This window comes from Patagioenas fasciata, chromosome 1 (assembly GCF_037038585.1).
Source record: "Patagioenas fasciata isolate bPatFas1 chromosome 1, bPatFas1.hap1, whole genome shotgun sequence".
Classification (NCBI taxonomy): domain Eukaryota; kingdom Metazoa; phylum Chordata; class Aves; order Columbiformes; family Columbidae; genus Patagioenas; species Patagioenas fasciata.
The window spans coordinates 95,973,144-95,988,624 of NC_092520.1; the positions used below are offsets into that span (position 1 = coordinate 95,973,144).

A 15,481-nucleotide genomic window follows, 5' to 3' on the forward strand; every position below is an offset into this window, starting at 1 on the left:
GGTGGGGCTCAGCACCCACACAGGCCTGTAAACACCCATCAACCACAACATTTTGGAAAACTGGGACTTTTAAAAACAGAAAATCAAGCCCATAATGCAGGGTTCCTGATGGGTCACTCCTTTATTTCATTTCATCTGCTACAAGCTAGAAATCAGGCACTGCCAGCATTGTGCTGTAGTTTCGTGCTTCTTACATCTGGCCTGGGAGGCTGGGGAGCAGGAGAGATGTGGGGGTGCTGCTCCACGTTGCAAAATAGTGCCAGGTTTTTTGGTGGGGTGATGGGGTCCAGGGAATGACCAAGCTACCCCATGGGGAAGGAAACGTCCAGGCAAGCATGCACAGCACCTTGCTCACAGCACCCGCAGGGCACACTGCAGGAACAGATGAACCAAGGGCTTGGCCCAGTGGGCTGGTGCCCATGGTAGGGCTTGTGCCATCCCAGGGCCATGGTGGTGGCTGAAGGAAGGAGGAGGGGGCTCCAGTGGGGCCCTGCTCCCTGGCCTCAACAGCTAAAACACCAGGAAGCCCCTGTCCATCACCAGGAAAAAGCTCTTCCTTTGCTTGCTGTTTGCTTTCTGGGCTGGGTTCAACAGACTTAAAAATAACTGGCTTATTTCAAGATATGGGTGGAAACAGCTTCTCAAACAGGCTGCTGGATGGTGTTTGAGCCTTCCTTTTGATCCCACCAGCCATTTGATTTCTTTCTGTGGCAAAAAACTTTTAGCACTACTTCTTATGTTTGAAGGTTTTAGGTGGCATCTACGGTTGTACTTCCTTGGCTCAAAAGAGGGTTGGTTTGGCAGATGAAACCTCCTGCTCCTAACGCCCTCTCCTCCTCAAGAGCAGCTGTTACAAGCAAGCGTCAGTCCCTTCACGGCCTTTGCCAATGAGATAACATGGGAGCTCGATGCCTCCCAGCCCTCCCCGACACCAGCAAGGCACAAAACGGCCGGGAAGGCGATGGGAGCGTCGCCCCTCCCCGTTCGCACCCTGCGCCGTGGCTCTGGCCCTCCCCCGAACCCCGCTCCGCTTCGCTGAGGTGTCCCGCCGTTCCCTGCAGCTGCCGCCGTCTCCCCGACAGAGGAAATCGACCAGGGCACCGAGGTGCGAGACTCGGTGTGTGGCACCCTGCGGTGCCGCTGCCGGCGCCAGGGTGTTGCGGAGCCGACAGGTGGCCGCTCCTTTCCCAACGACGTTCCAGTGGCTGCAGGACGCGGCGAGGGGGTCGACCCTGCCCGTCCCGAGAGGAGGAGGGGACGAGGAGAAGGAGGAGGAGGAGGACGGGCGAGCAGTCGGCCCCCGTCCTGAATAATGTGGCCGAAGCGGCAATGTGAGTAGCAGCCCCGCGGCGGCGGGGGCTCGCCCCGCCGAGTGAGAAAGGGAGGCGCAGAAGGCGCCGGTGCGGCCGCCCGGTGCTCCCGGGGAGGCAGCCGGCACCTCGCTCCTGCCTTGCGTTCTCCTCAGGTGGGTGCCCCGGAGCCGCTCCCCGGCCAGTCGGGCGAGCCGAGGCTCCGCTCGCCGCGGGAAAGGGGCGGGAGGGCTGTACCCGAGCCCCCGATCCGGAGCGGGGAGGCCGGTGCTGGGCTTCGCGGTTGGGCTCCTGGCCAACATCTGAAAAGTGATGGACAACCACATTTTTAGATTGGAATAATTTGAGTCTTAAATCGCTTGCCTTTTCCCCCCCCTTTTAAAATCCTGCAGTGTATAGCTGTGTATTAGCGAGGTGTGGGGAAAGTGGGCATTTCGAGTCAGCTAAGCATGAAAAAAAAAAAAAGTGCTTACAGTTAGAGCTATTGTTTCTGCCAAGGGGCAAGCGAGCACTTGAAGGAGAAAGGAAATTGGGAGCTGCTGTAAGGTGGGACTGCTAATCGCTTTCTTTTCCTTCTATTTCACTGTCTTACGTGTCCTGCCACACCCGGGCTGCCCACAGGGTTTCTTCCTCCCTGCCCTCTTGTCTCCCTGATACCGTGAGTATTGCCGGGTATCTCCGGCTGCGTCATCTCTCCGGGGCAGACGCGGAAGCAGGGAGGTTGGTGCCACCTGCCAGGGCACAGCGAGCCCCTCTGCCGCACACCGTCCCCCTACTGGTACTGGGCTGAGCAACCACAGCCTCCAACATCAGCAAAAGCACAGTCCAGCTTTTGTGAATCTAGACCGGACTTTGTAACTCCTAACTGCGGTGGACAGCAAATTTTAATCTCTGTTAACTCCCTTAAGTCTGTCTGAGTTAATGGCTTAGCTGCTATTGTGTAGGGTTTTACACATGTCTATGCAGGTATTCAAAAAAAACCAAACCAAAAATCTGTGCAGGATGTATAACCTCATTTAGCTAAGAGCTCCAGGTGGACCCAGCAGATAGGATCAATCCAGTCCCTCAGTGCCTTGTGAATAAGAAAGTAAAACCAGAAGATGGTTGGCAACAAAAATCTTTTCTAACAACATTGAGAACTAAGCACAAGCTTCGCAGGAGAGTTGGTAAATGTATTATTTAATCTTTAAAAGGCATATTTTAGAACCATTTAAGAAACTTGCAGTTAAAGTAAAATGCAATCTAATAATAGAAGTTAGATATTGTGTACTTTCTCTTCTACTGAGGTAAAATGCTATGCTGTTGAGCCTATTTTGCAACAGTTGCTCCATAGTTTTGTTGAAAAACAGTGCAAAATCATTGTAAAGATACACCTGCTAAGTCAAGAACAGAAAAAGCACAATAAAACCTGACTGATGGTCTCATAGATCTTTACAGTTCACCTCACCCCCCCAAAAAATAATGTTTCATTCTACGTGGTTCCTGCATCTTCCTTCTTTGTGTGCGTGAACTTTGTCAAGGCTCGTGTTCACATTCGCTAAATGAATTAAATGTTGGTGTAACTTCAAGTATTATTTTAGTGCAGGTTCGCACCACAGCGAGTGGTAGAGTGAGACAGATTTCTCTTAGGCTGAGGTAATAATTGGGGAATTTGTTATACCTCAGAAGATTCATTATGTATATTTGGACATAAGGAGGATTTTTTTCATTATAAGAACCATCAGCCATTGGAATAATCTCCCCAGGGAAGTGATGGATTCCCCAACATTGGACACTTTTAAGATTCAGCTGGACAGGGTGCTGGGCCATCTTGTCTAGACTGTGCTTTTACCAAGAAAGGCTGGACCAGATGATCCTTGTGGTCTCTTCCAACCTGGTATTCTATGATTCTATTATATTACTTTCTCAATCTTAATCCTTTGATGAAAATACAGTAAGTTTCTCACAGTATCTTCCTTACAGTCACACAAATGCACACACTTATGACTCCTAAATACAATGACACAGAACATTTTAAGAGCTCAGATCAGTACCTTTAAAGGTTTTACTTGCTTTTTCTTTTTTCTCTCCCTTTTTTCTGATGCAGAAAATAAGAAACTGGGATTATTTACAGAAGAACCTTCAGTGTTCATCATTACCCACATTCTCCCTCACTGAGGTTCAAAGGCTGGAGTACAGCTGTGCTTCTGGTTGATCGAGATGACTGTGTCAGAGAGGGACACTTGCTACTTCTGTTGCAATTAAAACAAAATGAGAGGTCAGGCAATAGTACTGTTCAGTGCTAGTTTACCAATGTGAGTTTTCTGCAGTGTTTTGTTACACATTTTGTTTTCAATGCCAGGTAGAATTCAGGAATAACCACACGCACAAATACAGGATAGGGAGTAACTAGAGAGGTAAAATCTTTACAGGAAAAATGACCTGGTCTTTATGGTGGTCTGCTATTAAGAAAAATATTCAAACTTCCTTCTGGCATGAATAGCCAGAAGTAGAGCCTCCAGAATGTGTGTGCTGGATTAGTGTGTCTATTCTGCAGCAAAAAACGGACCAATTGGGCAGAATTCATGGGAGAACAGTAGGATCTGCAAAATCGGAGAGGAGAAAAAGTGAACAATTCGGCCTTATTCTAGAGAAGGGGTATGGCAGAAATCTTGACATTTGTAAAGGCACTTTCAAGAAAGAAAGGAATATCTTCTCAAGTATAAACTGTTACTAGGAAGATTTAGGCTAGATAATACACAATATTTTTTAGCAGGTTGGCAAAGTGAACATATCGGTTGAACATGTTCAAGAACACATTCCTTTGCAGATCAGGAAGTTATCACATGGCATCAAATCATCAGTGTTTCACAACTGCAGTGTGATACTTCTTTGTTCAATATCATAAATGAGGTGGCGCATTTCTTGCAGATCAGAAGTGCGTGTTAGCATTTCTGACGAGGAGGAAGATGAAATATTCAGTATGGAATTGTTTTCTATTTCCACATAGTCAGGAAAAATGTGAATCCTGTTGTTTTTATAGTGTGTTGATGCACCATTAATACAGTCCATGGAAACTGTGATATAACTGAGAGAAGGTGAAACAACAACTCTAGTCATGTTTGAATGCAATCAGAGCTCATCGTGTGAATGAGATTATTTGGGCCTTCAGTTATTTTTACCCAGCATGTCAAAAGGGTGAATGGAGGGAGTTCCCTGCATGGTCAGCATTTTAAACCATTCCTGTAGGGTCTGCCTGTCACAGAAAATCAATAGTAACTGTGTATTGTCTGTATAGTCATGTGTGGTATCTTGTACTTTTCAAAGTCAAAATCCTTGTAGGATTAAGCTGAGCTTTCTTTGAGGTTTTATGGGTGTGCATTGAAGGGAGTCTTGTTGGGAGTTTTCTGCTTGAAGATCAAGTTTTAGAAACAAAACGGGTTGTCAGAGGCGGGAATGCAACAAATACTCTATCACCTCATCTCTGAAGGCTGCAGTTAACACGATTAATCAGAAATAAAATAGCCACTTTGTGTAGCAGTGACAGAGAAAATACAAGATTTTCTGTGTTGCTACAAAAATATATTTATGTCTCTGTGTTTTTGTTTTTGGTTTTTTGTTTGTTTGTTGTTATTTCTTTTTTACCTTGGCAGGTCCTGTGAAATTAGCAGGGCTCTTTTTGGCATCCTTGGCTGCTTGGTACTTGGGATACTTATTCGCTGATCATATACGCAAAGAAAAGATAACATTTTCTATTGCTAATCTTCAAGACATTGGAAACAAACCAGTGTTGAGGCGTATGTAGTTGTACTTCTTTTTTTATTTTCCTTTATACTAGATCTAATGTTGTGCATTTACATGGTAAATGACAAATGGCTTGCTAGCTAATAAATGATCTGGTGTGTGCTACTTTAAGAATTAAGTTGGCTGTGTAAATTTAATTTATTAATGTAAGTCTGAACTATTTCTTAGACGTTATCTTTGAAGAAACACAATGTCAACCTATGTTTGCCAGTATGCAAATATAATTAATTGAATAGTAATGTAAGAACACCGTATTAGTTTGCTGGCATGTAAGAAAAAGCTGCAGGTACAGCTTTGGTTCAATCATATGTATATTAAAGTTACAGTAAACTGCTGAATCACTAGCTAAACTTTGTGATTACATCCTCATTATTTTTTTCCTCTAATCTGACTGGATGGCTTAATGTGTATGTTTTTCTCATTCTGTGACTATGTTATGGTGTGAAAAAGGCTTAATGAGAATGATAACTATTAAGCTCAAGTTGTTGGTAGGAATACTTCATCTCTCTAGCCCTTGTTTCCTCTTATATGAAATAGTACAAAAGAATGACTCTAGACTCAGATCACACCATATAGGCCATTTTTCCCTAGATAAGCTTGCTCTCGGTCCCAGTAGCTGTTTGAAAGTCAACAACTTAAAGCCCAGGCCAATCTGTGATAATGTTGCCAGAATACTGGAAAACCGGCAGGATTGGTTTCTATATATATATGTTTGAGCTTAGCATGTTGACATTATTTCCATGTAGAAATCCTTCATGCAGCATCCAAGAAAATGTTTTCTCGTCCTTGTCATTGTAGCCCCAGTCCCCAAAAGGCAGAAGTGTGATCACTGGTCTCCTTGCTCCCCTGGGAGCTACTCCTATCGAATTCTTAGTGGTGGTGGCAAAGCAAAGCTGGCTAAAATTTGTTTTGAGGATGATCTGTGAGTACCAATCTACCTTTAAGTCTAAGGAAGTACTTTGTAGTGTGAAGAAGGGTGTTTCATTTTGGTTCACTAGCAGCAAGTAAGCTCTTACCAAGGGGCTCCTATTCTGGTGATAAACTCAGAATATACCTGACAGTATCTAACCCTTGCCTCTACCTCCTTTTTTTTTAAAAAAAAAACAACAACCAAACAACTAATCTCAGGTTATTTTCTTTCTTCCTCTCCATAAGCTGCATTCAACTGTTAGTTTCAAGTATGATTTTTTATCTTCATGGTTCAGGATTGCCAGTTTATGGTATGTTGAATGGTCAACACTTTCTGAAAGTCAGGTTCTTTCATGGTTTTTCAAACTGGGCGGGTAGAGTGACTTCAAAACCTTGCAGTTATCCTTTGTGTAGATATAGTCCACATACAATATTACCACAAAATTACATTTTATCTTGCTTTTTGGCGTTGGGTTTGTTTTGGGTTGGGTTGGGGTGGGTTTTTTTCCCTCTTTATCTGCTGGCTGGATTTCTACAAAGCACTCTCTTGATCTGGCTCATTTTGAACGACTCATTGTACATCGTTGAACGAAACTGAGTGATATAATGTGCAAGATTTTTAAACCGTAGCTGTTGTTTACTACAAAGTCTTGAGTTAAAAAACTGAAGAAAACACAAGCATCAGGACTTAGCATTGGTAAATATAACTTTGGATCAGAGCTTCTGGATGGATGCATTCTTCTGATACTCTATTTATTTCAATTCCAGGCTCATAAGCGAACAGAAGGGTAATGTTGGAAGAGGTATAAACATTGCCATTGTTAACTGTAAGTAAGAAAAAAAATGTTAGCAAGAGACATACTTTTGTATTGCAATAATTTACAAATGTTCTTGGGGTTGGGGGGAGGATGTTTGTTTGTTTGTTTGTTTGTTTGTTTTTTCCTAGCTAGTATGGAAGGAAAGGGAAAAAAATCACAAACTTGATTCATGTTAAATGTATGAGAAACAAATCCATGTTTTAGAGAAATAGTCTTCTGGGGAAAAAAAAAAATCCATAATCAATATATGAAAATAGAAAATGTGTGCATAGAAGCAGTGTATATGTATTCTATTAAAGAACTGCTTCTTGTGTAACAGCAAAAATATCCGTGATTTCCAGCAGTAAGACTGTACTTTCAGGTCCAGTCCGTGATAAAAACTATTAACATCTACTTCTCCACTGATAAGGGTCAAGCAGTAACTGAGAATTGCAGTTCTGCCCCAAGGTGCATGTGCCTTTTCCAGACTTGGACAGCAAGACAGACTCAAAGCTTGATTAATATTAAACTGTCATTATATGTCTTTGTTTATAATGGCAGCTATTAGAAAGCAGAAAGTGCAGTGTATTCCAGATGTGGAGGCACTATTTTAATGTAGATGAATGGCAATGGTGGTGAAGTGCGGTGTGTTCAATAATGGACCTCGACAGAAATGAATGGCTAAATGTTGGGGGGATGTGGAAGAAAGGGAGTTCAAATGCACAGACGCTTGGCTTGGATCACAAAACACTTATGTTCCAGTTTTTTTGGTCCCATAATTGCTAAGCAAGTTCTTGATCTTGTCTAAACTTGCATGATTTTACTAAAATCACTGGGAGAAATTACCATGGGCAAGAACCTGTTCCATTTTTTTTTTCCCAGTTAACTACTACATTATTTTTTCCAGTAAGGAATCGTAAAAACTTTGCTGGTTGTAATAGGTAAACAGTTAAAAATGAGTTTTCAGCATAGAGATGTAGAGTAAGAGGACCTCATGTAGCAGGGATATGGGTCTTGGATGGTGAAAACCAATTAATTCAGTTGTCGTGGATGTAGAAATTTGAAAATTGCTTCCAATTGTATAATATATATGTTGTTTAAACAGATAGCCATCTAAACAGCAGCATAATTAATTATGAATATTGACCAAAATGTTTTGGAATGACCAGTTGTTTGCATGCTTAATTTCTGGTATGGTGAGTGTTGAATTTCTGTCCACTGAGATCCAAATGGTATGGAAGCTTGCACATCTAAAACATTGTGCAGAATAGTATTAAGCTCATTCAAGTAGTCTTAGGCTTAACTAATTTTCCTATTTAGGGTTCTGAAACATAGAACTACACAGTAAAATGAATTCCTTCTTTAAAATAAAAGTAATACAATTTTTTACTCACATTTGATGATTCAGAAATTGCACAAAGCAAAATATTCTTCCCAAATCTTAAACTTACATCATTCCATATTCTTTCCAATTTAAAAACATAAATTCAGAATCACAATGATACACAAAATTAGAGTTGCCTAGCTTTAGCTGAAAATTCTGTATGTGCTGATCGAATTTAACAATTTTTCTTACATTTACACAACTTTTTTCATTACAGATCGAACAGGAAAAGTTACATCAACACAATTTTTTGACATGTGGGAAGGAGGTAGGTAAAAGAATGCGATAGAGCTTTTGTTAGCGTTTCAGTGTTAAGAAAGGACTTACATTTAAATAATTATCCTGCGCTTTCAAAAGACTACAATTGTGTTATTTAAGCAGATTAGCTAGAAATAAATAGCCATTGTCTTCATAAAGCATGCTCTGGTCAGATATGATGACAAATTTTACCTGAAAAGCTGAATTTCTCCTTTTGGTTTAGATAACTAATTGTCTTTTTTTTTTTTTTTTAATTGTCTTGCTGCCTTTTTTCTTTGGTTTTTTTTTTTTTTTTTAAATTATCAAATTGTTATTTTTTAATTGTCCTTTTTCTCTATTATTTCAGTCTGGTAGGAATAGCGCTTAAACAGGTACCATATCCAGATACTTCTGTCTGCAAAATTCCTTTTCCTTGCATATTTTGTTTTATTTATTTGTAAAATCATCATAGGAAATTTGCTAGTCTGTCTCTTGACATCTCTTCATGCAGCAAGAGAGATAATCTTTCTTTAAGAGTAGCTTTTAGCACATTTTCCAAACTCTGAATGATAAAGATTTCCTTACCTACTAGTAAGGAGAAAGAGAAGGCACTGAAAGCTGATTCTCTGACCACTTGAGACTACTTGTGACCTTACGTGTGTGAATAGAAATCACATTGGGACTAATCATGGAACTACAATTTCATAATACAGTATGTAGGTTGTAATGTTTCCAGGGCTCCTGTTACATTTTTTTGTAGGGAAAACAAGTGTCCTGTCTATGTCTAGCAATTGCAAAACCAATAAATATCTTAGTGCTACAAATAGGCTGCCACTTAATGAAAGAGGATGTACAGCAGTGTGGAACTCCACTCTGCAGATAGCATGGTAGTGGGAAGCACACAGAATAGCAGTGACTTCTCCTGGACTATTCCATTTTTTTCTTGCATGTATAATATTACATTAAGTAAACATAAGAAAGCATCTATATACTTACCCTTTGTGTAAATGGCCTTTGCAGAAGTGCAGATGTATCTTTGTTTACTACTGGGAAATGCAGATCAATCTATGCCCTCCTAGCCTTTTGTGAGAGCCAGCAGCTTTCTACATCTTTCAGGATTAGGACCTTTGCCTGTAAACAGAAAAATTGCCTAATTAAGTCTCATATTGAATAGACAAGGCCAAAAAGTGAAAACAGGTTGGAAGTAGGTGCAATGTGATATCATGTAGTGAATAATCGGTTACGTAATTGATTCAACAGACCACTCTGGAGAGATGGTGACTTTCATTAAAAATGCACCAGAAGGGTCCCTCCTTCTGATGGTGACTCAGGATGAAGGAAGCACCCGGTAAGCAAGTTATTCATGACAGGCTGAGGAACAGAGCAATTAATAACTTGAAAATCGTTATTGCATCATGGCACAAAGAAATTATGAATTTCACTCTATAGTCAGGATTGTTCTCTCATTTTTTGCCTAAAAGGCTTTGATTCCATGTCCATTCAGTACTTGCCCATATCACATATGCTGATGATTCCACAGATGGATAGATAGTGTCATATTTCTTTAAAAGCACCAGTTGTCCTCATAAAGGGCAATACTGTTACCTCTGGGTCACAACTTCTATTAAGAAGGTACCCACACCTGCATTCCTTCTTACATCTTAACCGGATTCTTCAAGTGCGTTCAAATCTTAGGGATCTTTTATTTGAATTCATGGTATAGTAATTAATTTGGTTGATAAATTTTTTAATTTATGTTCTTGTCCTTATTTAAGAGGGGTTGAAATATCGAATAGTATTTAAGATACATTTTTCAGTTTGCTATGCTGTTACAAGCAGGTTATATTAACATCAGGAATGTAGAGAGGAGGAAGAAAAATAATTTTGCTCTCTGAGTTTAATGACATGCTACTAAGACAGCTCTCAGGACTTTTTAAACTTTTCATTGTTGCTTCTGCTGACATCATAATGTAAGGCATGAATCAGCTGTGCCCTTTTTCAGCATTTTTCCCATTGTGAATTTTTAACTCTTTTTAACTCTTTTTTTTACTAAATTTTCCTAGGTTGAAAAACGATGCCAAAAAATTAGTAGAAGAGCTGGGAAGTAAACAAATATGGAATATGAAGTTCAGGTCAAGCTGGGCTTTTATGGCTGCCAAAGGCTTCAAGTTGCCAGATGATATCCAAAAAGAAAAGGTCAGGTTAATTTAATTTTCATTTTTTATTTGTCTGTATATCAGATATAACCTTCAGGTGCAGATTTCGTGGGTTAGTTATAATAACTGTAGTGAGTTCAGTAAGCCTCAGTCATACAAAACAGGTTCTTTTTGGAAGAAAAAAGTTTTTACAATGAGGGCAGTGAAACACTGGCCCAGGTTGCCCAGAGAGGTGGTAGATGCCCCATCCCTGGAGACATTCCAGGCCAGGCTGGACGGGGCTCTGAGCAACCTGATCTAGTTGAAGATGTCCCTGCTCATGGCAGGGGGGTTGGACCAGATGACCTTGGAAGGTCTCTTTCAACCCAAACTATTCTATGACTCCAATCTGTCATTCTCCTTTGCTTTGGATCTGTATCATATACAGTACTGACTTCTACCACATCAGCACTAAATTGTCTGTAGACAGACTTCAGAGGTGACCATTAATTCTAGAGTCTCAGTTTTTAAATGTCCAACCTGACATGCTGTACAGAGACTTAAGGACAAAATCCAAGGCCTTCATAAAAATAGACACTTTCATATGAAAATGGGGCTGTCTCAAATTAGCCATGCGCGTACAGCAGTGCTTGCATTACAAAACTTTTCCAAATAACTTGCCTTCAGACTTCAGGAGGACTAAAGATATCATTTTAAAATCAGATTTCTGTTTGCACTTGTGACCTTGCTGTATTCCCTTTCTATAAAACCAGCAGTGCTCATCTGTATGACAGAGGGGCAGACAGAAATGAGAAAACCCAATACAGAGGTCAGTTCCCTTGATGATACTGACTCCCTCCAAAGGCATGTGAAACTTTCATAGTTATTTTTTTCCCAGAATATTGTTACAATCTTCACATTACAGAGTTTCTGCAGGAAAAAAAGGGCATATTTAGGGCATATTATGACAGCTATCTGGGAAATAAATAGAGCACTCTGATTGAGAGAGAAACTGGTGGAATCTGCACCTATTACGTCAAGCAAGATATGTAAGATGCTACTTAGTTTCTCAGTCCTACCCCGTTACCTCCTTCTGTTGTATGAGGTTTGACAAACTAGTTTGTTAATGGTGAACCAAATATTGATTTTTTTTTTTTTTTTTTTTTTTTTTGACAGATAATCCACTCTGACAAGAACAACAGATACAGTGGCTGGCCAGCTGAAATCCAAATAGAAGGCTGTATCCCAAGAAACCTGATCTGAACAAATGCAGAGTTCATTAATAAAGATGTCTTTATATTTTTTTATATCTATTACTCTAGCAAATTGCCTCCAGAACCCAATAAGCATCTGAACACTAATGGTAAAAGAAGCCACATGCACAGTTTTTAACCTTCCCTTCCTCTGTGAGGTTTTACTCCAATCTGGAAACAAATAGGTATTTTAATGACAAGTGGAAATAAAATACTCTGTTTTGGAATTACAGTGTTCAGGAATTCGTTCATAAAATACCAGCATTTTTAAAAATGATTATACATTGTCATTAGTAATTTTAGTGTTTTGGTTTTGCTTGTTTATTTGGGTTTAGTGTCTATTTTCTTTTCATTCCTATTGAAGACTAATATACAAATAGAACTGAGTCTAAATTGTAATATAAAATCCCTAGCACTAAAGCAAATTAGTTTAATGTTAATTTATTAGTAGCCAATTCTCTTCAGAAAAGGTATGGAAATAGCAGTTACGTTTGTTGAGCTGGTTATAGTGATGTTGACAACATGCAATAACAATGTTAACACATAAAGATCAAGTTATTGGAACTATTTTGCTAAATTTAAGCTGCAAATCTACATGGTTTTTCTAATTATTTTTTCTTCCTTTAACTTCCTTCAAAAATGTCGTGACTTCATGCAAGCTTAAGTGTTCTTAATGCTAACTGTAGAATCAAACACATGACTGTAAGGAAACTGTAGAAGCCATTTATTCAGTCTCCCTTTTCCTGAAGCACATTGACTCTATTTGGACCTTTCTTAACTGGTGTTTGTTCCCCCTGTTATTCAAAAGCTTCCCATATGGCAGATTTCACAGCATTCCTGTAGCATTTCACTGTTATTCTATTTATTCCCTAAACATATTGAATTAACCTAAAAGGACCAAGCATATTACACAGAGTATAACTCATCACCATTCTTTTTATGCCAGTCTATTATGAATCTGAAGACTGTTCTCATCAACTCTGTCATCCCTAGACTCAACTTACCTGGTATGTTTTAATCTTTCTTTACATTTTTCTCAACACTAAGGACATTCATTTAGCAGCAACTTTCTCAAAATGCTGTGCTTCAAACGAGTCACAGCACTCTGGAGTTACTTAGGAGCATCCCACTCTTGACTTTGGGCAAGAGAAAAATCTGAAGTCGTGACCTGAGAGGATAGCTGCTAACAGCCAGAGATTCAGTCTGTTCCTCTCCACGTTGCCTGGCTGATGCCCCCTCAGCAGTGCTACAAATCTCTACCCTTGCTGCATCTGCCACTTCCAGATTGTGGTCACTGCTGTGTTTCCAACAGCTTTCTGGTATTACATCCACCACCAGTCCCTGAAGCTACCAGTTTCCTGCTACCAGTTTCCAAACTGCTCCATAGCCCAGGGACACTGCCAAAGAAAGCAGTTAAGGACTCAATTTGACTGTGACAGACTCACAATGGTTTCCCCTTATCACCTTGCTACAGACGAGATGGTTACAAATTGAGGACTTAAATAGTTGTTTCAATATTTTTTCACATCTAAGTCATTCTTCTTTTGTTCTTTTTGCTTGTTCATCCTACAAGTTGTGTAGATCAGGGACACAAGTATTTTACATATGCAATAGTAACCACTTGTGAACTGTTGTAACTTATGCTGAACTTGGCCTCATTCTTGAAATCTAGATATTTGGATGGAAAGTTTGCTAGCAGTTGCAGACTACTTTTCAGCTAAGAAAACTTCTCTGTGTCTGCTGCTGTTCCTTACATGTGTGTTTTGACAAAAGAAGAGAGCTGTCATAGGCATCTATCTTCCCTGTGAGCCTGTGATGGGACAAAGCTTTTCCAAAGATACTTCAGTGCTTATCCCTTGGCAGGATTGAAGCAGTGGGTTCCAGGTGCCTTGTGTGTGCTTCCTAGGGTTGCTATAGCATTATTGTTATAGTGTTATAGATGTTTGTCCTGGTTTTGTTAAAAAACAAGTTTCTCTTTTAGTGAATTTGACTGTCAGCTAAAGCCTTCATATTGGCTGCATTTTCCTGGAGAACTAGATACATGTTTTGGTAAACATAGCAATGGAATGCAAACTTATTGATAAGCACAGATGGACATCTCACGAGAGGGGCAACAAGAAACCAGTGAAACCAAGAAACTGACCAACTGTGTATCACATTCCATTCACGTGAATACTTCATATAAAAGTGGGAGATCACGAGGATCTCGTCCCTTTTCCCTTCTGCTTATGGCCGACATTAGGAGAGGACCTTGCGAGTCGTCCCTGCGAACTGAGGCCTAGTGACAGACTGAATCCAGCTCCAGTTGGCTACAGAGTCTAATCCAGGACTTCGGGTGCCAGCTCTGCAGTTGCTGAGATTTTCAAGATAGGTCTTGTATATTTTGTATTATTTTCTCGATTCTTATTAGTAACATTAGTAAAATATTTTTAATTTTTCCAACTCTCTTCTCTCTGTCCTTCTTTCCCTCCCGATCGCCTGTCCTGAGTGGGAAGGGGGGAGAGGGAGGGGCAAAAGGGGGATGTGGGGGCAAAAGGGGGAAGTGGGGGGGAGAGGAGGTTAACAATACATCTGCCAGGGTTTTATTGTCACCCTGCAATCTAAACCCACGGCAGATAATTGGCGCCCAACGTGGGGTGAGAGAAAGGGGTAAATTTGAAGATTTTTGGTTTTTCTACTGCCCTGATGTACCATTCAATTTTCTTGGCACGGTGTCAACTCTTAGAGTTGTGATACTCGCGCGTCTGTTTGCTTTGGACATTATTTAGTGATATTAAGGCAAAGGGAATTACATTGATTTAAAGATGTTATGGCATAAGTTGTATCAGTTATTTTCTACATTGTGTTCGCTGAGTCCATATCTGTGTTGGGGTTTCTTTTTGAATCGAAGTATTCATTATATAACAACAAGAAATTGGACAATGGTCATCATGATATTGTGTGGTTTGGCACTGGTTTATTTCATTATACTGCAGCCACTAATGTATTTCTACTCATTTCTGCTTTACCTCGAAAAGCCTCCAGGAGAGATAAGAGAGCAATACGGCTCTGTGTTTGCTAATTGGTCGAGCAAATCTTTAGAAAGGCTGACTAACAATACTTTTGTTTTTTCGCTAGGACAGTTTACAAATGTTTTAGAGAGCTTTGAATATCCTTGGAGGTGTTATAGATGATCACGATAAATAGCATGCACTCGTCAGAATAAATTGCTTACAATTTATTGTAGCAAGCGGCAAGCGGGCAAAACAGTGCTGGGCAACCGGGTAGTCTGTGCTCCACCACGGCACGCCTTTCCAGTAGCAGCAAGCTTGGTTAAATGTGGTAAAGGATTATATATTCATGGTTATTCCAGGAACGCCTATACATAGTCATAACTTTTCCTCGAAAAGGCCATTCTTATTAAAATGATTTCCAAGGAATTACATCTATAGTCTTCAGTTTTGGCTCTTTCCTGTTGTGCCTGCGCAGTGTCTCCGGGTGGTCACGGGCAGGGGTCTTTTGAATGAAGGCTGCGATCTATTTTGTCGTGCATTTCTTATCTTTAGCCTAGCACGCTGGGTTTGACCAAGGCTCCAATGGCTTGAGCTGGTTTTTCTTCCGCTTTGTGCTGAAGACCCCCGCTATCCCATTCACACAAGGATGCAACCGGGCCCTTATCTCTGTCAGTCTCTTC

At 40.5% G+C, this 15,481-nt stretch overlaps 1 protein-coding gene across 6 annotated transcripts; it reads left to right on the forward strand.

Moving 5' to 3' along the window:
- The first annotated feature begins 939 nt into the window (after positions 1-939).
- Positions 940-12,040, forward strand: FAM3B (FAM3 metabolism regulating signaling molecule B). Of its 6 annotated transcripts, none has more exons than XM_065844892.2 (10): positions 942-1,331; positions 1,932-1,968; positions 3,397-3,567; positions 4,943-5,086; positions 5,892-6,015; positions 6,771-6,829; positions 8,401-8,451; positions 9,681-9,768; positions 10,484-10,616; positions 11,732-12,040. In XM_065844892.2, exons 3-10 carry the CDS (start codon positions 3,561-3,563, stop codon positions 11,816-11,818), a joined length of 693 nt encoding a protein of 230 aa, XP_065700964.1. In that variant the 5' UTR covers positions 942-1,331; positions 1,932-1,968; positions 3,397-3,560; the 3' UTR covers positions 11,819-12,040. The 6 variants fall into 6 exon arrangements, with proteins under 6 accessions (XP_071667393.1, XP_065700964.1, XP_065700972.1 ...); XM_065844918.2 differs by lacking the exon at positions 942-1,331 and adding an exon at positions 1,403-1,465; XM_065844900.2 differs by lacking the exon at positions 1,932-1,968.
- Positions 12,041-15,481: the final 3,441 nt, after the last annotated feature.

Coding starts and splice junctions, on each gene's coding strand:
- FAM3B (XM_071811292.1), top strand. Junction 5,087..5,891: donor AAACAAACCAGTGTTGAGGC/GTATGTAGTTGT, acceptor TTGTCATTGTAG/CCCCAGTCCCCAAAAGGCAG. Junction 6,830..8,400: donor AAACATTGCCATTGTTAACT/GTAAGTAAGAAA, acceptor TTTTCATTACAG/ATCGAACAGGAAAAGTTACA.